Genomic DNA, 23176 nt, shown 5'->3' with positions numbered 1-23176 from the left:
TCTCTCTCTCTCTCTCTCTCTCTCTCTCGTGGCCATGGATCAGAGCCACCCATTTCTCTCCCAACCCATTTTCAAAAGACATGCAACCTATGCTTTCTCCTTTCTCCTTTTCTTACTCTCTTTCCTTGTTTGCATGACTGTCATTACACCATTCCACCCTTATTCGCTTATAAGTATTGGTTTTCTATCCGATATTCTGTCAAAACACCGAAATTCGGCCTCACAAGCTCGTGATTATGCAAATGGCAGATGGGTTCACGATGAAAGTTATCGTCTTGGATCGTATTTTGAGGACTGTTAATTTCTCGACTTGGCTTCAAATGCCATCAAAATGGACGGACGGATATACATTATCTCAACTAGCGTTGGCAACCAAACGGTTACGATCTTCCAAGGTAGGAATTCGGTAAACAAATTGCCTCAATGAACATTGGTGCTTAAACATGCAAGTATGCATTGGAGATGGTATTTTAAGCTTGCATGCTTAAGACAGGCTGCCCAACAGCATCGCACAGTGTATGTTGGCATTTTGATTTTGTGAACTTTGCAAGTGACAATCAATTTTTGATCTCTAAAATTGTCAATGACAGGAAGTACCCCCAAAAGGAACGCATTTTTGATATCTTGGGTTGTGTTCGTTGCATACCAATTAGAATAAAATTATATAAATTTTAAAAGACAACTACAAGAGCAGCTACGCTTTATGGGACAGAATGTTAGGCTAGTTAAAAGAACAACATTTTCATAAGATGAGGATAGATTGAATGAGTATTTTGAGATAGGCAAGTTGTAGGACGAGGGGCAATCGGAATAGGAATAGGATTATAAATGAATGTATTTGAGGGTAGATAGGAATAACAACAGTAGGTAAATAAGATGAGGGAACCAAATTAAGTACAAGGATCAATGTTGCTCCTCCAAGCCAATTTCAAACCTCTCCATACCAACCAGGCTCACTTTGCTTAATGAAATAGGCATTAGAAATGTACCTTATTCAACTCTTCTAACTTATGGTTCCATGGCTGTACTAATTAGGAATGAATGAGTTGGTTTAAGTCAAATGTTCTATTCTTTGGTCCTTGATAAAATGGAATGGTGGAAAAAGATTCATGTAGACAACCTCAATTAATTGAGATAACATTTAGGTGATAATGATGATGAACTGCCAAGGATAAAATGAAATTAAAAAAAAAAAATCAAATATTTTCTCACATTAATATAGCATTGTATTAATAATAATAATAATAATAATAAATCAATTTTGCCAAACAAATATCTAATTCCTTAGAGATGTCCTAAAAGGTCCAGCAACCCTATGTTGTTCCCGTAAACAAGAAGGTCAAGTCTCTCTGCTTAAGATGGACGTTGATAGTGAGATACTTAGCGTTATCTTTCCTTTAAGATGATAAGGTTAATTGGACTTCTCACATCTTCGCCAATGGACACTTCACCAGAAAATTGCTATATTTTTAACTTCTATCTAATAGGTCCCACTTTGAAATCGCATACACAATACCTGAGTCCCTGACCTTTTTAATTTAACGCATCTCACCATTAGGACGAGGCAAACCAATAATCAGGCTGATCCAACCATCATGTAGGCCACAGGTGGTGAATCAGGAGGTATTTCTGTGTACATTATTTTTATGGTGTGACCCACTTGATGATTGGATTCAACTTATTCTTCATACTGTTAGTTTTTACCATCCTTTAGATGTCTATCATTTGACTGGTAAGGATCAAGTTTTTAGTGCAAGTTTTGGTTTGTAATCAATCAACAGTGGGTCCCACTATTTGATCGGTCGAGATGTGAGATAAATACCACGTGTACCATTGGGAGCTTCACTCATGTAGGAAGTAAAGCACAGACGACTGTGCTGCCAATAGATTTGAATTATGCAAAGTTATTGTAATCGCTACTCGTGCGAGTAGGTTTCGGAGCTTGGAATCCTGCCTCCCTACATGTGCCATGTGTTACGTAGGTGTGAAAACGAATCTGTTTATCTGACACACCCCACCAATCATGCACTGTATTAAAAGAAGTCAGAGTCATCCGTCTCATCAAATGCGCCTGCATATGAAAGAAAATAATGGACGGCTGAAAAAACTTGATGAAAGGTACCCATTAATCTTACATGCAAACCCCATCTGACCATAAATCTAGTCCAAATTTGTAAGAAGAGTTATATATGGCGTCTCCTACCTATTGAACAATCTGATCGCATAGAAAAAACACATCAATACGCGGGTGGAACATGTGAAGAGACTACTCCATTATATGGATTTGTATGAAACCCTTCCTATAAAGAGTTTTCTACAATACGTCATTACGTATTGTTATAGAATGCATGTAGGGATCCGGGGCCGTATCCAGTGATCCAAACCGTTTATCTGACAAGATAAAAACTGATGAGTGGCCTTAAAATATTTCAAGCCTGTAATATCCCAAACACTAGATCGATGGTCCTTGAAAGCAATGGCTTAATAGATGGACCACATTCAAAGGAGGAGGTTTAAGTGATCAAAGTGTTAAAATATTCCAATATCAGAGATACTTTATGGATTTGCCCATCCACGGTGAGTCCCATCATATAAATGGTTTGGATCACGGAACTTGTTCCTAGATCCAATGATTATAATAACCCTGACATATCCTAAAAAATAGCAATCACACCAAACCTCTCATCCTATATAATGAATGAATAATCCATCCATTTTGAACAAGAGGTGCGCACTAGTGGTACCGATAAACCATCCAGAAGATGTGGGGCCCAGGTGATGTCTGGACACCATCCAACTCATTCATCAGATGCATTATCTTAAGATGAACCAAGATCCAACAATTCAGTCCGATCCATAGCTTAGGTAGGCCACCGATAGTGGTACAAAGGAGGAGACACCCACCCTTTATTTTCATCGGGGACCACCTGAGTTGTGAAACCTCTGATTTTTTGGCTGACTCCTCATCCATTTCAGATGAAGGTTTTGAACAACCCAGATAATAAATAAACACTACGATCTATATCCCCCCCCCCCCTCTCAAAATCACATTCAACGTTTCCAGTGCACTCTTAACTTTTTCTCTGTTCTGTTGCTGACCTGAGATTTCGATCGAGCTGATTTTTGTTTCCATCAAGTAACATGAGCACATGCATCCAATGGACGGGTTGGATTCCATGAACAGATGATGGGATCCCCACATCTACAACGGATCACTGTAGCTTATGTGGTAGCAGTACCACTGGAACTCCCCCAATCAAAGTTAGAAATGGACACAACAAAGTTAGAAAAAACCGTTTCCTAAAAAACAGCCATCCAACCATTTTCCCTGGCATTGTAAAACCTCCAAAGACCCCTTCAAAAATAGAGGTTCTCTCTCTCTCTCTCTCTCTCTCTCTCTCTCTCTCTCTCTCATGGTCATGGACCAGAGCCACCCATTTCTCTTCCAACCCATTTTCAAAAGACATGCAACCTATGCTTTCTCCTTTCTCCTTTTCTTACTCTCTTTCCTTGTTTGCATGACTGTCATTACACCATTCCACCCTTATTCGATTTTTAGTATCGATTTTCTATCCGATATTCTGTCAAAACACCGAAATTCAGCCTCACAAGCTCATGATTATTCAAATGGCAGATGGGTCCACGATGAAAGTTATCGTCTCGGATCGTATTTTGAGGACTGCCAATTTCTCGACCCAGGCTTCAAATGCCATCAAAATGGACGGACGGATATACACTATCTCAACTGGCGTTGGCAACCAAACGGTTACGATCTTCCAAGGTAGGAATTCGGTAAACAAATTGCCTCAATGAACATTAGTGCTTAAACATGCAAGTATGCATTGGAGATGGTATATATTTTAAGCTTGCATACTTCAGACAGGCGGCCCAACAGCGTCGTACAATGTATGTTAGCATTTTGATTTTGTGAACTTTGCAAGTGACAGTCAATTTCCGATCTCTAAAATTGTCAATGATAAGAAGTACCCCCAAAAGGAACATTTTTTATATCTTGGGTTGTGTTCGTTGCATACCAATTAGAATAAAATTAAATAAAATTTATAAGACAACTACAAGAGCAATGACGCTTTATGGGACAGAATATCAGGCTAGTTAAAAGAACAACATTTTCATAAGATGAGGATAGATTGAATGAGGATGTTGAGATAGGCAAGTGGTAGGGCGAGGGGCAATAGGAATAGGAATAGGATTATAAATGAATGTATTTGAGGGTAGATAGAAATAACAGCAGTAGGTATATAAGATGAGGGAACCAAGTTAAGTACAGGGATCAATGTTGCTCCTCCAAGCCAATTTCAAACCTCTCCATACCAACCAGGGTCACTTTGATTAATGAAATAGGCGTTAGCAATGTACCTTATTCAACTCTTCTAACCTATGGTTCCATAGCTGTACTAATTAGGAACGAATGAGTTGGTTTAAGTCAAATGTTCTATTCTTTGGTCCTTGATAGAATGGAATGGTGGAAAAAGATTCATGTAGACAACCTCAATTAATTGAGATAACATTTAGGTGATAATGATGATGAACTGCCAAAGATAAAATGAAATTAGAAAAAAAAATCAAATATTTTCTCACATTAATATAGCATTGTATTAATAATAATAATAATAATAATAATAATAAATCAATTTTGCCAAACAAATGTCTGATTCCTTAGAGATGTCCTAAAAGGTCCAGCAACCCTATGTTGTTCCCTTAAATAAGAAGGTCAAGTCTCTCTGCTTAAGATGGACGTTGATAGTGAGATACTCAGCGTTATCTTTCCTCAAAGATGATAAGGTTAATTGGGCTTCTCACATCTTCGCCAATGGACACCTCACTAGAAGATTGCTATATTTTTAATTTCTATCTAATAGGTCCCACTTTGAAATTGCATACACGATACCTGAGTCCCTGACCTGTTTAATTTAATGCACCTCACCATTAGGGCCAGGCAAACCAATAATCAGGCTGATCCAACCATCATGTAGGCCACAAGTGGTGAATCAGGAAGTATTTTTGTGTACATTATTTTTTATGGTGTGGCCCACCTGATGATTAGATTCAACTTATTTTTCATACTGCTAGTTTTTACCGTCCTTTAGATGTCTATCATTTGACTGGTAAGGATCAAGTTTTCAATGCAAGTTTTGGTTTGTAATCAATCAACAGTGGGTCCCACTGTTTGATCGGTCGAGATGTGAGGTAAATACCATGTGTACCATCGGGAGCTTCACTCACGTAGGAAGTAAAGCACAGATGACTGTGCTACCAGTAGATTTGAATTATGCAAAGTTATTGTGATTGCTACTCATGCGAGTAGGATTCAGAGCTTAGAATCCTGCCTCCCTACACATGCCATGTTTAATGCAGGTGTGATAATGGATTCGTTCATCTGACATACCCCACCAATCATGCACTGTATTAAAAGAAGTCAGAGCCATCCGTCTCATCAGATGCGCCTGCATGTGAACGAAAATAATGAACGGCTGAAAAAACTTGACGAAAGGTACCCATTAATCTTACATGCAAACCCCATCTGACCATAAATCTAGTCCAAATTTGTAAGAAGAGTTATATATGGCGTCTCCTACCTGTTGAACAGTCTGATCACATAAAAAAACACATCAACACGCGCGTGGCACATGTGAAGAGACTACTCCAATTATATGGATTTGTATGAAACCTTTCCTATAAAGAGTTTTCTATAATACGTCGTTACATATTGTTACAGAATGCATGTAGGGATCCAGGGCTGTATAAAATGATCCAAACCATTTATCTGACAAGATAAAAATTGATGGGTGGCCTCAAAATATTTCAAGCTTGTAAGATCCCAAACACTAGATCGATGGTCCTTGAAAGCAATGGCTTAATAAACGGACCACTTTCAAAGGATGAGGTTTAAGTGATCAAAGTGTTAAAATATTCCAATATCAGAGATCCTTTATGGATTTGCCCATCCACGGTGAGTCCCATCATATAAACAGTTTGGATCACGGAACCTGTTCCTAGATCCAACGATTATAATAACCCTGACATATCCTAAAAAATAGCAATCGCACCAAACCTCTCATCTCTGTATAATGAATGACTAATCCATCCATTTTGAACAAGAGGTGCGCACTAGTGGTACCTGTAAACCATCCGAAAGATGTGGAGCCCAGGTGATGTCTAGACACCATCCAAGTCATTCATCAGATGCATTATCTCAAGATGAACCAAGATCCAACAATTCAATCCGATCCATAGCTCAGGTAGGCCACCGATAGTGGTACAAAGGAGGAGACACCCACCCTTTATTTTCACCGGGGACCACCTGAGTTGTGAAACCTCTGATTTTTTGGCTGACTCCTCATCCATTTCAAATGAAGGTTTTGAACAGCCTAGATAATATATAAACAGTACGATCTATCCATAAACACTACGATCTATCCCCCCCTCCCCCAAATCACATTCAATGTTTCCAATGCACTCTCAACTTCTTCCCTATTCTGTTGCTGACCTGAGATTTCGATCGAGCTGATTTTTGTTTCTATCAAGTAACATGAGCACATGCATCCAATGGACGAGTTGGATTCCGTGAACTCATGATGGGATCCCCACATCTATAATGGATCACTGTAGCTTATGTGGTAGTCGTACCACTGGAACTCCCCCAATCAAAGTTAGAAATGGACACAACAAAGTTAGAAAAAACCGTTTCCTAGAAAATAGCCGTCCAACCATTTTCCCTGGCATTGTAAAACCTCTAAAGACCCCTTCAAAAATAGAGGTTCTCTCTCTCTCTCTCTCTCTCTCTCTCTCTCTCTCTCTCTCTCTCTCTCTCTCTCGTGGCCATGGATCAGAGCCACCCATTTCTCTCCCAACCCTTTTTCAAAAGATATGCAACCTATGCTTTCTCCTTTCTCCTTTTCTTACTCTCTTTCCTTGTTTGCATGACTGTCATTACACCATTTCACCCTTATTCACTTCTAAGTATCGGTTTTCTATCCAATATTCTATCAAAACACCAAAATTCAGCCTCACAAGCTCGTGATTATTCAAATGGCAGATGGGTCCACAATGAAAGTTATCGGCTTGGATCGTATTTTGAGGACTGCCAATTTCTCGACCCGGGCTTCAAATGCCATCAAAATGGATGGATGGATACATGCTATCTCAACTGGCGTTGGCAACCAGACGGTTACGATCTTCCAAGGTAGGAATTCGATAAACAAATTGCCTCAATGAACATTGGTGCTTAAACATGCAAGTATGCATTGGAGATGGTATTTTAAGCTTGCATGCTTAAGACAGGCGGCCCAATAGCGTCGCGCAGTGTATGTTGGCATTTTGATTTTGTGAACTTTGCAAGTGATAGTCAATTTCCGATCTCTAAAATTGTCAATGATAGGAAGTACCCCCAAAAGGAACATTTTTTATATCTTCGGTTGTGTTCGTTGCATACCAATTAGAATAAAATTAAATAAAATTTATAAGACAACTACAAGAGCAACGATGCTTTATGGGACAAAATGTTAGGCCAGTTAAAATAACAACATTTTCATAGGATGAGGATAGATTGAATGAGGATGTTGAGATAGGCAAGTGGTAAGGCGAGGGGCAATAGGAATTAGGAATAGGATTATAAATGAATGTATTTGAGGGTAGATAGAAATAATAGCAGTAGGTAAATAAGATGAGGGAACCAAGTTAAGTACAGGGATCAATGTTGCTCCTCCAAGTCAATTTCAAACCTCTCCATACCAACCAGGCTCACTTTACTTAATGAAATAAGCGTTAGCAATGTACCTTATTCAACTCTTCTAACCTATGGTTCCATAACTATACTAATTAGGAATGAATGAGTTGGTTTAGGTCAAATATTCTATTCTTTAGTCCTTAATAAAATGGAATGGTGGAAAAAGATTCATGTAGACAACCTCAATTAATTAAGATAACATTTAGGTGATAATGATGATGAATTGCCAAGGATAAAATGAAATTTAAAAAAAATGAAATATTTTCTCACATTAATATAGCATTGTATTAATAATAATAATAATAATCAATTCTGCCAAACAAATGTCTAATTCCTTAGAGATGTCCTAAAAGGTCCAGCAACCCTATGTTGTTCCCTTAAACAAGAAGGTCAAGTCTCTCTACTTAAGATGGACCTTGATAGTGAAATACTCAGGGTTATCTTTACTCTAAGATGATAAGGTTAATTGGACTTTTCACATCTTCGCCAATTGACACCTCACCAGAAGATTTCTATATTTTTAACTTCCATCTAATAGGTCCCACTTTGAAATCGTATACACGATACCTGAGTCCCTGACCTGTTTAATTTAATGCACCTCACCATTAGGACCTGGCAAACCAATAATCAGGCTGATCCAACCATCATGTAGGCCACAGGTGGTGAATCAGAAGGTATTTTTGTGTACATTATTTTTTATGGTGTGGCCCACCTAATGATTGGATTCAACTTATTTTTCATATGTCAGATCAACATGGTGGGGTGTGCCTGTTGGACACTTAAGGTCATAATGCTCGACTTTATCTTCTTTAGGAAAGAAATAGACGGTATTTCAACCATTTGGTAAAATCAGATTTCTCAAAGAATTTTGTAGTGGAAATACCTTAATCTGATCACAATATTCTAGAGAAAAAAACTAACAGAGATTCCACAGCCATGCATACGAAGATAACTATGTATATGAAAGGCGGTAATATCATCAGATGCAAAGCACGTTTCATTTTTGGCAGATAATGCATACTCTTTAATTTCTTTTGTTGTTGATATTTGTTAATTTATCTCCTGAATATTATAGATTCAATGCTAGTGAGTTGCTTGAAAGGAGCAGAAACAGACGCATTGTATTCGTGGGGGATTCAATAGGAAGGAACCAATGGGAATCTCTAGTATGCATGCTCGCACAGGCAGTTTCAAATAAGTCTAGCATCTACGAAGAAAATAGAAAACCCATAACCAAGCACAAGGGCTACCTCTCCATCCGGTTCGACACCTACAACTTCACTGTTGAATACTACAGGGCGCCATTCCTGGTAATAGCTGACCGCCTGCCTGCAAATTCCTCTCATAACATCAAGAGCCTGGTTCGGGTTGACATGCTGCATCGGCGCTCTCAACAGTGGGTTGGCGCAGATGTTCTAATTTTTAATGGTGGACATTGGTATAGCGAAGACAAGACGGTAAAGATGTAAGTTTTTTTTTTTTTTGGTTTTAATTGCACCATCGTGATTTGTAATAGGTCCAATTCTATTCAGTGCCATTGACCTCCTCTTCTAGAATTCAATGAAAAGAAATGCCTTCATGTGCCAGGTAGGGGTGCACATCTAACTGGTAGAACTGTGGAACTAGACCGGAACCGTTGGATCGGTCCGGTTTGGTCCAGTTCTAGATAGAATTGGTTCTGGTTCTGGTTCCAAAATTTGGAGAACCGTTGGATACGGATCGGTTCCGGTTTAAGGCCCTTTAGAACCAAACCGAACCATGAATCGAACCGTTGATCCGAACTATGACCCGAACCATATATCCGAACCATTGAACTGTGCCTTTACTTTAAAACAAAAAGAAAACCCCTAAAAGACTAAAAGTCTCCACTCTCTAGCCCACTACTGCCGCCCCTGCCTGCCCTCTCTCAGAGAAGAGTCTCTCTCACCGAGACGCCAACTGCGCCCCTACCCTCTCTCTCGCCGATGCCGATTGCACCCATGCCCCTACCTAATCACCGTGCGACGCCCTCTCTCTCTCTCTCTCTATCTCTCTCTCTCTCTCTCCATCCGTCTGCCTGTCCCGTTTTCTGGGTGGAAATGAGAGAAATTGGATTAATCTATGTTTTTATTTTAATTTTGTTTGCTGGAAGTGTGGAATTCGATGGATCTGTCGAAGTGGAATATGAATTTGCTATTTTAGATCTATTAGTAGAAATTTCTGTCTCGGGATTGTAATGGCTGTGATATAAAATATGACATGAGTTGGAATGGGGAACGATCTGGACGTTTCATCCCGTGGGCTCCACTGTGAAATTTTTTTGTCTCAATGGTGTTTATTTATTTATTTATTTGTGCAGTGCTGCTGATCAGATGGTTGAGATCATCCGCCCATTGGGTTTTTTCTTACTGTGGGCAGGCCACGCAGATGAATGGTTCAGAATCTTTAGATCATTGTCTCTCTCTCTCTCTCTCTCTCTCTCTCTCTCTCTCTCTCTCTCTCTCTCTCTCTCTCTCTCTCGCCTTCCCATTCTGCTCCTGTGATAATATACGGTCTGTTGCAAGCTTGCAGCAAATCACCTCCTTCGTACAAATGCCCAGAACCATGGAACCGATCCAGAACCGAACCGTTTTTCATGGTCTGGTTCCGGTTCGGTTCCAGGGTGCCAACAGTTCGGTTCTGGTTCCAAAAATGGTAGAACCGAACGGTCGGTTCCGGTTTCACCCCATTGGACCGAACCGACCCGTGTGCACCCCTAGTGCCAGGCCATCCATCTACGGGGTTCTAACCATGTATGGCCCAAAGTATGACAATCAAAGCCATCTGACAGAAGAAAAATGAAAATGGACTGAATTCAGTGGAGGAAGATTATCTTTAGTATTGTAGGTAAGAGCCACTAGATGGACGGTCAAGATCAATTGCACCACCAGCAACATGAGATGTCAGACACTTGGATGGTATCGAAGGAAATATTCAACTGGCAATAGAAACATTGTGTTTTGTCTTTCAGGGGTTACTATTTTCAGGAAGGGGCAGTCATAAACATGGCCATGGACGTGAAAGAAGCTTTCAGAAAGTCCCTACGGACATGGAAGCAGTGGGTCATCGAGAATTTAGATCCAGAAAGGAGCCACATCTTCTTTCGGAGCCACTCTCCAGTACATTACAGGTAAATAGAGCAGCACCTTCCTTGGAAAAGGCTATACCAAGGAACTGTAGGATCTACAATAGCAAATGATATGCAGAATATCCGTGCTATATGTGAATTCCCATAAGTGGGGCCCACAGCTGATGATAGAGATCACTAATCGGACTGGACCCAGCGAGGATGGGCAAAATCTCCTAGATTGGACCTTTGTTCTTCGGATGTGGGCTGTTGCTGTATATTCAAAAGCATGAAAAACAAGGTAGGGACCCATCATGGAAATGATCCTCATCACCAAACCATGGGCCCCACCTGTAGGAACTATATCTATATATATATATATATATATATATATATATATATATATATATATATATATATGAGGCCGACCTCATGGGAACTTCCCATGAGGTTGAGCTGTGTGGGTCCCACCGTGATGTGTCAAATATCAACACAGTGCATTTGATGGGTCCCATTTAAGTTACGGGATATCCAAAAAATCAGCTGTATGTGTAACTCAGGTGGGCCATACCATCTAAAACCATGTGAAGATATGCCTAAAACATATAAATGCACGTGGGGCCCACCTGAATTATGGATGCGGCTGAAATTTGGTCTGACCCCTCATCCAAGTGGGACACACAATGGATGGGCTGGATTTGTGAACCACGTCTTGGTAGGCTCAATAAATGATTATCGATGTTTTAATAGAAGGGTAATCCCTCTCAACTGTTCCATGTGGTGTGGCTCACCAAGTCATGGATTGACTTGATTTTTAAGCACCTAGCCCGCCATGGAATGGAGCATATGACTAATGGGGTAGATGTTCAACACATATCACTGTGGGGCCCACATAGTACGATCTCATAGAACCATTTCCCATATATATATATATATATATATATATAGAGAGAGAGAGAGAGAGAGAGAGAGAGAGAGAGAGAGAGAGAGCACCCTTCTTATGTGAGCACCCGTGTCTTAGGCACAAAATGGTCTGTGTGATGCAACACCCCTTGAAACTCTATAGGCCTAATTTTCAGCCTGATCCAAAACTCTAGTGGCCATAGCAAAGAGAAATACAAATCAATGGAGGAAATTGTTTCCTTTTTCCATAGCCCACCAGAGTTTTGTATTGGGCTGAAAGTTAGGCTTGTAAGGTTTCAAGGGGTGCCGCATCATGTTGATCATTCGGATCTTGTGCCTAAAACACGTGTACAAAGGTGCGCACAGGTGAAGGTGGGTGAGCATTCATATATATATATATATATAGAGAGAGAGAGAGAGAGAGAGAGAGAGAGAGAGAGAGAGAGAGAGAGAGAGAGAGAAGTCAAGAACCCTACATCTATCATACAACCATGAGCCTAAGCAGCTTCGGTGTGTGCAATAAAGCTCGCACACAACCCACACATGTGCCAGCATGGAACATAGATCTGAGATTGAAGCAATCCATCAGGTTGCTCTGAACTTTTGTGCATGCGTGCCCCAATATTGGAAACAGGTGGCTGGGTAGAAAACTTCAGCCAAGCTTTTTGGAGCCAGGCATTGGTTCTGCAAATGATGGCCCACCTGACCAATGGGTCAACCTGATTCTGGAGCTAGGGCAGCAATGTACTGGTGCAGTTCTGATGGGTGGATTGGATCTTGGGCCCAACGTGCCATGCTAGCACATGTGTGGCATGTACATGAGCTTCAATGCACCCACGTGTGGGCCTACCAAAGTTCTATAATCACATGCAAGATCATTACATGAACAATCTACTTGCAGGGGAGGACCATGGGATGGCAACGGTAGTTGTAGTTCTTTTAAGGCACCGGAAACCAACTATTTGGAACTCGAAACCGAGTCATGGAATAACCGAATCATTTCGGAAACAATCAAAGAGATGAGGAATTCAAAAAGAAAGGTTGAGTTCCTAAATATAACATATCTTACAGAGTTTAGGAAAGATGGCCACCCTTCGATTCATCAGGAGACTGCAAGGCGGATTGCTCTTGTGGAAGACTGCAGCCATTGGTGCCTTCCGGGAGTGCCCGACACGTGGAATGAGCTTCTCTACGCCCGTCTGTTGTTGAACTGCTATGGCACCAAAAACTCTGTAAGATAGCTTAAGATGCACTTTAGATCATGTACAGAAAGTTTTTGCAGTTTCTTAGATTTACTTGCTTTTATCAATGTTTTGGATTTTTACCAAAGAAGAGGTTTGCTCAAGCACATCCCAACGCATTGCAATACTATACATTGGGGACTTTAGCCTTTGAATCTGGGTCATCTTCCAATGACCCAAACTGTTTATTTGATGAGAGGGAGGGAGGGAGGGAGGGATGTATCTAAGAAAACCTCACCAAAGGAGGAAAGAATTCTATGATACTCATACTGAGGATATGTATGGTTTCCTCAGGTTTTGAATCCGTACATGTGGAGTTGTATTGATCTGATGGGCTGTATTTTGATGACCATCCACAGTCAAATATTCAACAGAAGTTCAAAAAAAAAAAAAAAAAAAAGGAAACTAGGATTTCAAGCTTGTGGGGATCAATCATCTGAATCATCAAATCACCGGCCCCACTTGTTGGTGTCCATCGGATCAATCGTCTGAATCACCAAATGAAGTGCCCCACTTGTACGGATTCGAGGTCTGAGGAGGCTACCACATCCATGGGCCGAGGATCACATAATTGCTGATGAGGAACATGCTGCATCCATAATTCAAAAACTCGATTACTCAACTTGAGTCTTGGCCGAGTCAACTCGGCTAGACAAGATTTCGAGCAGAGTCACTAAGAAATTTGCTGATGAGTGAGACTCGTCAAGTAAGCTTGGTCCACACTGTTTTGGTTCAAGCAATTCACCTCTGCACCATCCTCAGGGCTCGTCTCGCCCATCTCCATCTCCTTCACTTTCTCAAGCTGCCTCGAGAGATCCAACCTCTCCGGTGCATTTGTCGATGGAATCTGCCAAAAGGAAAGAATACCCAAGTGTAACAATTGGGAGATCAATGCTTTGAGGGGCAACTGCCAAAGAAGAGATTTTGGAAATAGGGCGAAACACATACCAGAGCAGGTACATATCTTTGGATGGCTGCCAGTATGGCTGCATGCCCAACTGCCGTAACCTGAAAACAATGAGGAAGTTGACCTAACATTAGGTCTGTAGTTGGTAAATGAATAGTTTATGCAATCACAAACCTATTTAAGCACTTCAGAAAACATGAGCTGTGCTATAGGTGCATGCGGTAGTAGGATTCTAACTGTACTCTCCAGGAACATGCCGAAGTTGGATGTGCATGTGAGATCTACACCATTGGTCATATGGACCTAACTGTATAACCATGCCTCAAGAGTCAGGCCAGTCCAATCTTCATGCGGGGCAGTGTGTACATTGAATCTGAACCATTTCATTAACTTTTTAACCGTCCATTTATTTCATGCATGTGTGGCCTGTCCAATGAGACAAGTTTAATTCTGAGGACACTGGGACCCACCAGATGAGTGGTCGCCACAGGACTCAAGTACTGCCCGTGAACCCAGTTTCGATCAAATATGTTCTCCTAAAGGCTCGTCTGGGACCAAAATCTGGATTGGTTCCACAGATGGAGCTGAACCCATCCTCTGTGCTCGAGGTGCCATGAAAACTAAACAGAATTAAGCAGGAATCCCTTTCCTGGTTTTTTTTTTTTTTTCCTGCTTGAAATCTCAATTAGGATAAATAGAAAGGTCTATGTTCTCAATGTTGTCAGAAAAGCCTTCAATTTTCAGAGTTTTGGGTTGCACGACCGGTCGTGGCCCTTGCACGACCGGTCATGAGAGCGGCTCGACTAGTCGAGCATTACACGACTCAAAGTCCAGCAAGCTCAGATTTTTTAGTGTCCGGGATGCTCAATCAGTTGAGGGGATGTCACGACCGGTCGAGGGGGTCCCTCGACTAGTCATGGCTATCCTTCGACCAGTCGTAGTTACGCAGATTCGTTTCCGAATTTGATGCGGACTGCGGATTTCTATGTCGCCTTTCGCAAGGGTGCGAAAGGAAAGTTGCCTAAACTATAAATAGATGTCACTAGGGCTTTTCTATGGTATGGAAAATAATTCTAAAGCATTCTAAAGGGTTCTAGGGTTATCAAAGGGTGTACCAAGGGTGGGATTCAAGGCTATGCGAATCGGGTAAGTCCTCTCTCTTGTAATTTCTATTTCATAGTGGATCTCTGTCGCTTTGTGCCATAGTTTTTTCCCGCAAGAGTTTTTCCACGTTAAAACTTTGTATTCCTCTGTGATTGGTTGTTACTATTGAATTGCTATCCTAGATCTAGATTTATGTGATTCCGCAAACTAAATCCCCAGCAATTGGTATCAGAGCGATTGTTGGGGCACAGATCTGAATCTGCAGGATTAGTAATAATGGGAAATGGCAAGTTTAATATTGAGAATTACTCGTAAAAATAATTTTGAGTTATGGAAGGTTAAGATGGTTAGCTTGTTAACCAAGCAAAGCGAGATTAAGGCTATTGAGGAGCGAAAATTTACCAGGAAAGATGATGAATGAGAAATCCTTGATAGTAATGCTTTAGCTTCTATCCATTTATGTCTCACGGATGAGGTTCTCTATAATGTTTTGAGGGAGAAAACTGCAGCTAGTTTGTGGGCGAAATTAGAGAACATCTATGTAAAGAAGTCCTCTGAAAATCGCCTACACTTGAAGCTACAATGTTATATCTTCAAGATGGCAAATGGTGGAGATCTAGAAGCCCATATTAGCAACTTTAATAAATTGATGTGCAAATTGCTGAATATAGAGGAAGTGATCAAAGATGAGGAGCAGACATGTATATTGTTGAATTCTCTTCCTGTATCATATGAGTCTTTCAGGGACACGATGTGTACCGCAAATAAAACCCTAAGTGTTGACACCGTTATCTCAACCCTTCAAGGGAAAGCTATGAGAAAGTTAAACGGCAACATGGGGGCATCTTCCGATGCACTGATTACAAGGGGCAGAGATTCTGAGCAAGATATAGGATCCTCAAGGCCTAGATCCAATTCCAAGGGTAAGGGCAAAGAAAAATTAAAGTGTTGAAATTGTGGGTTGTCTGGACACATGAAGAAAGATTGTAAAAATCCTAAAACGAAGAAAGAAAATTCAGTGGCTTCTTCCAAGGAGGCCAATGTGGTCACATCTGATGAAGAATCAAGTGGTGGTGATGTTCTGTCTGTTTTCATGATTGGTCACTTACACGACAATCATAAAGACGAGTGGATACTTGACACAGGAGCGTCTTATCACATGACTCCTCATAAGAGTTGGTTTACCAGTTACAAGGAATGCGATCGTGGACAGGTTTTTATGGGCAATGACAATGCCTGTAATGTTGTAGCTATTGGTATGGTGAGCATCAAGATGTTTGATGGGATGGAGCGTCCCTTGACTGACGTCAGGTACGTTCCTGATATGAAGAAAAGTTTGATTTCTCTCGGTGCACTTAAGGCTATAGGGTGCAAGTTCACCGATATTGATGGTATCCTTAAAGTTTCAAAAGGGGCACTCGTGGTTATGAGGGCACAGAGTCATGGAAACCTTTACAGGCTAATTGGGAGCACTTCAGCAGGTGGAACGGCAGCAGCTATTGCAAACTCCACGTCTCTACGTATGTGGCATGCTCGTCTGGGCCACATGAGTGAGCGAGGCATGAAGGTACTTTCTGATCGATGTTTGATTCCAGTTTTTAAAAATTCTGACTTAGATATATGTGAGCATTATATATATGGTAAACAATCTAGACTGTCTTTTAAATCTGGAAAACATGTTTGTAAGGGAGTGCTTGATTATGTGCACTCTGACGTATGGGGGCCATCGCCAGAAGTTTCCATTGGGGGGTCGTCATGTTTGTTTCATTCATTGACAACTACTCCAGGAAAGTTTAGGTTTACTTCATGAAACGTAAATCCGAAGTTTTCACCATATTCAAGCAATGAAAGGCAATGGTAGAAAAAACAGTCAGGGCGGAAAATAAAAGTTTTAAAGACTGACAATGGTGGAGAATTTACTTCTACTGATTAATGATTATTGCAAGGACGAAAGGATCATCAGGTACAACATAGTGCGCCACACGCCCAAGCAAAATGGTGTGGTTAAGCGAATGAATCGGACTCTCCTGCAGAGGGCTAAATGCATGTTAAATAATGCTACGTTGGGCAAGGACCTATGAACTGAGGCCGTTAACGCGGCTTGTTATTTGGTGAACCGTTCTCCTTCAACGGCAATTGAATGTAAAATCCCAAAGGAAGTATGGAGTGGTCAAAAACTCGACTACTCAGATCTACGCATATTTGGTTGTGAGGCTTACTCTCATGTACCGTCAGTTGAGAGAGATAAGCTAGACCATAGGGCCAAAAAGTATATCTTTGTTGGCTATGGCATTGGTGTGAAAGGTAACAGGTTATTCGACAAAGTCATACGCAAGGTCATCACTAGCCGTGATGTCAGATTCAATGAAAGCTCCCTATTTCGCAAGAATTATCATAAGGAGTAAGAAGAACCGGAAAAGGTGATCGTAGACGTCCAGATTGACACAGATGATATTCAGGCAGAAACAGATACGAAGACAGAGGTACAGGATCAGGTGGAGCAGCCACCTGTGAGAAGGAATCCACCGCGTGATCGCAGGTTACCGACAAGATATAGGGACGACTCTAATATTGCATATGCCCTCATTACAGATGAGGGAGACCCGTCTACTATTCAGGAGGCTCTTGATGAGCCTAATACAGAAAAGTGGAAGGCGGTTATGGATGATGAGATGGACTTGTTGCACAAAAATCACACATGGGAGCTGGTGGAGCTTCTGTGGGCCGAAAAGTGATCTAATGCAAGTGGTTATTCAAAAGGAAATAGGATAGGTACAAAGCAAAGTTGGTAGCGAATGGTTATGCTCAGAGAGAAGAAATCGACTTTACAGAGATATTCGCGCTGGTGGTTAAGCAGGTATTTATCAGATTCGTGTTGGCACGGGTTGCCCAATATGATCTCGAGCTGGAACAGATGGAAGTGAAGACTGCATTCTTGCACGGGGAATTGGAAGAGCAGATCTACATGAAGCAACCAGAGGGCTACGAAGTTAAAGGGGAAGAGAAAAAGGTTTGCAGGTTAATGAGGTCGTTGTACAGCCTAAAACAGTCGCCTAGGCAGTGGTATAAAAAATTTGATTCTTTCATGGTGAGTCAGAAATTTACTCAGAGTGAATACGATCACTGTACCTTTTACAAGACACTGAGTGATGGACAATTCATCATCCTAGTATTGTATGTTGATGATATGTTGATTGCCTGTTACGATATGTCTGAAATCAACATACTGAAGACTAAGTTATCAGGGACATTCGAAATGAAAGATCTGGGGGCTGCAAAGAGGGTTCTTGGCATAGATATTTATAGAAATAGGAAGAGGAGCAGGCTTTGGTTTTCACAAGCAGAATACCTTGAAAAGGTATTGATCAAGTATTGAATGGATCAGGCAAAGCCGGTGAGCGTTGCCCATGTGGCTCACTTCAAGCTTTCCTCAGAATAATGTCCTAAATCAAATGAGAAAAAATAGGTTATGTCTCATGTACCCTATTCGAATGCGGTTGGCAGTTTAATGTATGCCATGGTCTATACGAGACCGAATATTTCACAGGCAGTCGATGTTGTGAGCAGATACATGTCAAACTCCGGCAAGCAACATTGGGAGACAGTGAAATGGCTACTTCGATATATTCGAGGTACGAAAGACTACGTCTTAACTTTTAAGAAAATAGGAACAAAGTTGGTTAGGTATGTGGATTCCGACTATGCAGGCAGTATAGATTCCAAGAAATCTACTTCAAGATACTCGTTTGTACTAGCGGGTGGAGCAATCAGTTGGATGTCGAAGCTTCAGTCCGTGGTGGCTCTTTCCACGACCAAAGCAGAATATATGGTAGTGACAGAAGCGTTTAAAGAAGGTGTTTGGCTCAGAAGCATGATAAATCAGTTGGAACTTCAGCAGGAGGTCGTACCGGTTAACTGTGATAGCGAGAGCACTATAAATTTGGCTAAAAATTCTGTTTATCACTCACGTACTAAACACATTAATGTTTATCACCACTTTATCCGACAGGTGCTTGAGGAAGGAGGCGTCACACTGAAAAAGATTCACACCAGCGTGAATCCAATAGACATGCTCACTAAGGTCGTTCCTACAGAGAAGTTCAAGTTCTGTGCAACTTCTTTGGGCTTGGCGATGGCGTAAAAGAAGGATGGAGTGTGCACGAGAAGTGTTGATTGAAGCTATGATGCAATACAGAAATAAGACAAGAGGTTAAGGAGCTACACGGCTGAAGATTGAAGACTTGGTAGAGATTGTTGTCAGAAAAGCCTTCAATTTTCAGAGTTTTGGGTTGCACGACGTGAGAGCGGCTCGACCAGTTGAGCATTACATGACTCAAAGTCCAGCGAGCTCAGATTTTTAGTGTCCGGGATGCTCGACCAGTCGAGGGGATGTCACGATCGGTCGAGGGGGTCCCTCAACCAGTCATGGCTATCCTTTGATCGTCGTAGTTACACAGATTCATTTCCGAATTTGATGCGGATTGCGAATTTCTGTGTCGGATTTCACAAGGGTGCAAAAGGGAAGTTGCCTAAACTATAAATAAGTGTCACTAGGGCTTTTCTATGGTATGAAAAATAATTCTAAAGCATTCTAAAGGGTTCTAGGGTTATTAAAGGGTGTAGCAAGGGTGGGATTCGAGGCTATTCGAATTGGGTAAGTCCTCTCTCTTGTAATTTCTATTTCATAGTGGATCTCTGTCGCTTTGTGCCGTGGTTTTTTCCCACAAGGATTTTTCCACGTTAAAACTTTGTGTTCTTCTGTGATTGCTTGTTACTATTGAATTGCTATCCTAGATCTAGATCTGTGTGATTCCCTAGACCAAATCCCTAACACTCATTCCTATTCATATTTAGGTAGATACAATCGCCTGCTATAATGGCATGACTTCCAAATGCACTCTTCAAGCTTCTTACTGATTTTTCTTTTCTACATTCTGAGAAATTCACTGTAGATGGCACAAAGTAGTGCCTCTGAAAGGATTACGACTTTGTAACACCTAATAGAATGAGCCACATGAAATGGTCCCACTGATTGGAGATCTTCACCATCAACAGAGAGGGAGATAGAGAGCATGGTCCACATCAATGCCTGCCTCCCTTGCCTCTCTAATCAATGAGACCTTTGGTGTGGCTGTAGAGAGAACTACTAGAACAGTTTGGATCAGAACATAGTGAGGTAGAAAATAGAGAATCTCAATGGGCAAAAGTCATTGAATTAACATTTTACATTTCTTTTTCTCACTCAGCCGGGCAATAATCTCCAAGAAGTCAAGAACTTCCCTCAAAGTAAGCCCTTTTTTTCCTAGTGGAACTGAACCCTCCATCAGGTGGCTCAACCTATAGCCTTCCTGGCCCAAAAAATAGGCTGTCCGCTCATCTCATGTGCCATAATACATGAAACAAATTGATGGCTAAAAAGATTTGGTTTAGCTTTCCATTTATTTTGCACATTGGTTGACCTGATGAGCAAAGTGGCCCAATTTTTGGATCATGCATGTGTAGTGGGAACCTCCTAGATGCACGGCTTACATGTTCCATGCGCATGCCATGTTGGCATATGTGGAGGTGCACTCAGGGACTTAGCTAGGCATGAGTGTGGGATAACAACCCTCAAGGAACGATTCGGTATTCAAGCAAGACCATGGTGTGCCGTAAAGGCCATTACGTAAAGGTAATGGTGGCAACCGTTACTCGTTATGGGTTGTAATGGTAATAGCAGCCATTATAGAAAAAATGTCTTGTAACTAGCATTAACGGCTCATTACGCCCCCTGTAAAGACAAGGTAACGGTGGCAACCGTTACCCGTTACAGGGTTGTAATGGTAATAGCAGCCGTTATAGAAAAAATGTCTTGTAACTGGCGTTAATGGCTCATTACGCCCCCTGTAAAGACCGTAATAGCCCGTAATGGTCTGTTACAGGGCAAATCATGTTTTTTGGATTTTTTTTCAATGTTATAGGGCAAATAGAGGTTTTTTTTTTTGGAGGGGGGGGAGGGGAGGTTTTCTTTCAATAAATAAAAAAGACCGTAACGGTGGTTTTGGGAGCCATAACAGTCATTACAACCTGTATCATAAAGGTAACGGTTATAGCCACAATCGTTATGGAATACCATGAACAAGACCATAACAAAAACTGAAATAGGTGATCAACAAGTATAAAGACTCACAGGAAGAAGCATGAGAATTCCAATAGGAACTACAGATGCCAAGTCAGTTATAGTTCTCTGAAGAGCTTTCTTTTCTTTCTCTGTAAGCTCATCTCCCATGAGGGCTCGTCTGAGCAGCCCTACCGCTGCTGCTACATCAATAGTTAAGAGTTGAGTTCCTTGCCAAACATCCTGATGACACAGAAACAAGGAGGTTCATCTTTGAAATATGTAGGCTAAAATGATAATAAGAAAAAGTTTCATGATTCATGAACAAGACATTAGCATCATTGGGCATATAACCTCTCAAAAAAAAATATTGGGTATATAGTGTCATGGTTCGATTAAAGAATAAAAGGTTTACTTTTGTATATAGTGTCATGGTTCGATAAAGAATAAAAGGTTTACTATGGTGTATATGGTATAGCTAAGTCTATGCAAGTAGTTGTCTCCATTACTGAAAGGGGCATGGATTTTGGGCAGTTAAGAATTGAAATATAGGATTGTCAATTAAGTGCCCCCACTAAAAAAAAAAAATTTTAAAACAAAAACAAATATATAAATAATCTTAAATTTCAAATCCAAATTAAAAAGGCCCCTCTGAAAATCCAAGAGGTGGGGTGCAAATCCTGGATTTTCAATCCTCTCCGACCACCATACCTGCTCTGCCAAAGATAATTTCTGGATTCTACAGGACAAAAATCCAGGCTGCCAAACACAACTGAAAGAATGCAAAATCCAGGTCTAAAAATCTAAGATTTGGATTCTTAAGTCTGAATCTAAATTTGCCAAACAGCCCAAAATTTGGAAGTCACATAAATAAATGCATTTCTGTACAAGGATTTGAACATTGTAAATGGAGTATATTCTGTGTTTTCAATTACAAGGGAAAGAAGAGACTGTGAATTAAGAAAATCTATATATGTAAGGCCCGTATCCTAAATCGTACCATTCCGTAGGCTTCCACGGTCCTCTCGGTCGAATTTCGGCGACCCGCAATCTATTACCGGCATTTGCGTGTGATCCTAAGTCATGTCCCGTATATCAGAGTCAGTGCGACCTGAGATTTGTACCCTTGCGATCGCGCCGTCGCCGCGGTTCTGATGCCGCATCTCGCGCACCGAGGCGATACCCTGGCCAAGAGATGTGGGCCCACATTCAGTTCGAGAAAAAACACTGCATGTTACAAAACTCAAGAGAACATCACATCAAATCCCATCAATCTCATCAATCAAGTACACATCACCTCACATGTTAAGTACAACCCCATCCCCAAGCAACCCCAAAGTTAACTTTTTCTCTTACACCCAAGTACACCCATCACTCACTCACCCTCACCCATTACTCACCCATCTCTCTCTCTCTCACTCTCTCTCTCTCTCTCTCTCTCTCTCTCTCACACACACACACACACACACACATCTCTCTCTCATTTTCCTCCCAAGCAACCCACGTCCAAGCAAGCTTCCATGAGAGAAGCTAATGTGGCCCACCTTCCTACCTCCCATCTCCACCATCCAATGGTCATCTCAACTTTTAAAGTTCATCCCTTGGAGTTCAAGGATGCATTAATGGAAGAAGAAGTCCAAGAAGATCAAAGGTGGGTGTATTTTATGATTTGATTTGTGTGATCTTGATAATTTGAGGGCCCACATATGTGGGACCCATCTTGGTATATTCATGTATAGGGAGGGCCAATAATGGCGGGGTCCTTCCCCTTTCACGCTTCTCTCTCCCCATCTCCTTTTCTCACTCTTTTGTGATGGATTGCAGCCCACTTGATCTAGACCGTCCATTTGTTAGGGGGCCGACCTGCTGCCCTGGAATAAGGAAAAAAAATACATATATCAGCTTGATCAATGGAGTGGCCCACTGGTATGGACCCCACCATTTATACGTGTTGCACGTGTACCATCAGGCAATACACAACATCAGAATTTCTGGTGGACCACACCACGTGGACCCACCTTGCTGACCGTGGGACCCAACTATCCAGCATCGAGACTCTCTGGACGCTGGAATGAATCTGGACATATATGAT

The 23176-nt window shown here is 41.3% G+C and overlaps 2 protein-coding genes across 2 annotated transcripts; one reads left to right on the top strand and one right to left on the bottom strand.

Annotated features, from left to right (window-relative positions):
• Window positions 1–242: 242 nt before the first annotated feature.
• On the top strand, window positions 243–10899 carry LOC131227022 (protein trichome birefringence-like 9). The gene is made up of 3 exons (XM_058222712.1): window positions 243–406; window positions 8823–9212; window positions 10737–10899. Exons 1-3 carry the CDS (start codon window positions 243–245, stop codon window positions 10897–10899), a joined length of 717 nt encoding a protein of 238 aa, XP_058078695.1.
• A 1749-nt stretch (window positions 10900–12648) lies between these two features.
• LOC131237447 (uncharacterized) lies at window positions 12649–21351 on the bottom strand. Its single transcript, XM_058235208.1, has 4 exons — window positions 21157–21351; window positions 13925–13984; window positions 13722–13823; window positions 12649–12945 (listed from the first exon to the last, which is right to left on the bottom strand). The coding sequence occupies exons 1-4, from the start codon at window positions 21253–21255 to the stop codon at window positions 12925–12927; spliced, it is 282 nt and encodes a 93-aa protein (XP_058091191.1). The 5' UTR covers window positions 21256–21351; the 3' UTR covers window positions 12649–12924.
• Between the last annotated feature and the right edge of the window lie 1825 nt (window positions 21352–23176).

This window comes from Magnolia sinica, chromosome 2 (genome assembly GCF_029962835.1).
Source record: "Magnolia sinica isolate HGM2019 chromosome 2, MsV1, whole genome shotgun sequence".
Lineage (NCBI taxonomy): Eukaryota > Viridiplantae > Streptophyta > Magnoliopsida > Magnoliales > Magnoliaceae > Magnolia > Magnolia sinica.
Note: the sequence above shows the minus strand (reverse complement) of the source record. Positions and strands in the feature narration are given on the sequence as shown.

Excerpts from the sequence above, each read along its gene's own strand:
- LOC131227022 (XM_058222712.1), top strand. The coding sequence starts at position 243 with ATGGCAGATGGGTTCACGATGAAAGTTATCGTCTTGGATCGTATTTTG. Across the intron at positions 407-8,822 it reads TCTTCCAAGGTAGGAATTCG|ATTCAATGCTAGTGAGTTGC; the intron begins GTAAACAAATTG and ends TGAATATTATAG. Across the intron at positions 9,213-10,736 it reads GAAGACAAGACGGTAAAGAT|GGGTTACTATTTTCAGGAAG; the intron begins GTAAGTTTTTTT and ends TTTGTCTTTCAG.
- LOC131237447 (XM_058235208.1), bottom strand. The coding sequence starts at position 21,255 with ATGGGAGATGAGCTTACAGAGAAAGAAAAGAAAGCTCTTCAGAGAACT. Across the intron at positions 13,824-13,924 it reads AAAGATATGTACCTGCTCTG|ATTCCATCGACAAATGCACC; the intron begins GTATGTGTTTCG and ends TCCTTTTGGCAG. Across the intron at positions 12,946-13,721 it reads GCCCTGAGGATGGTGCAGAG|TTCAACAACAGACGGGCGTA; the intron begins GTGAATTGCTTG and ends GTGCCATAGCAG.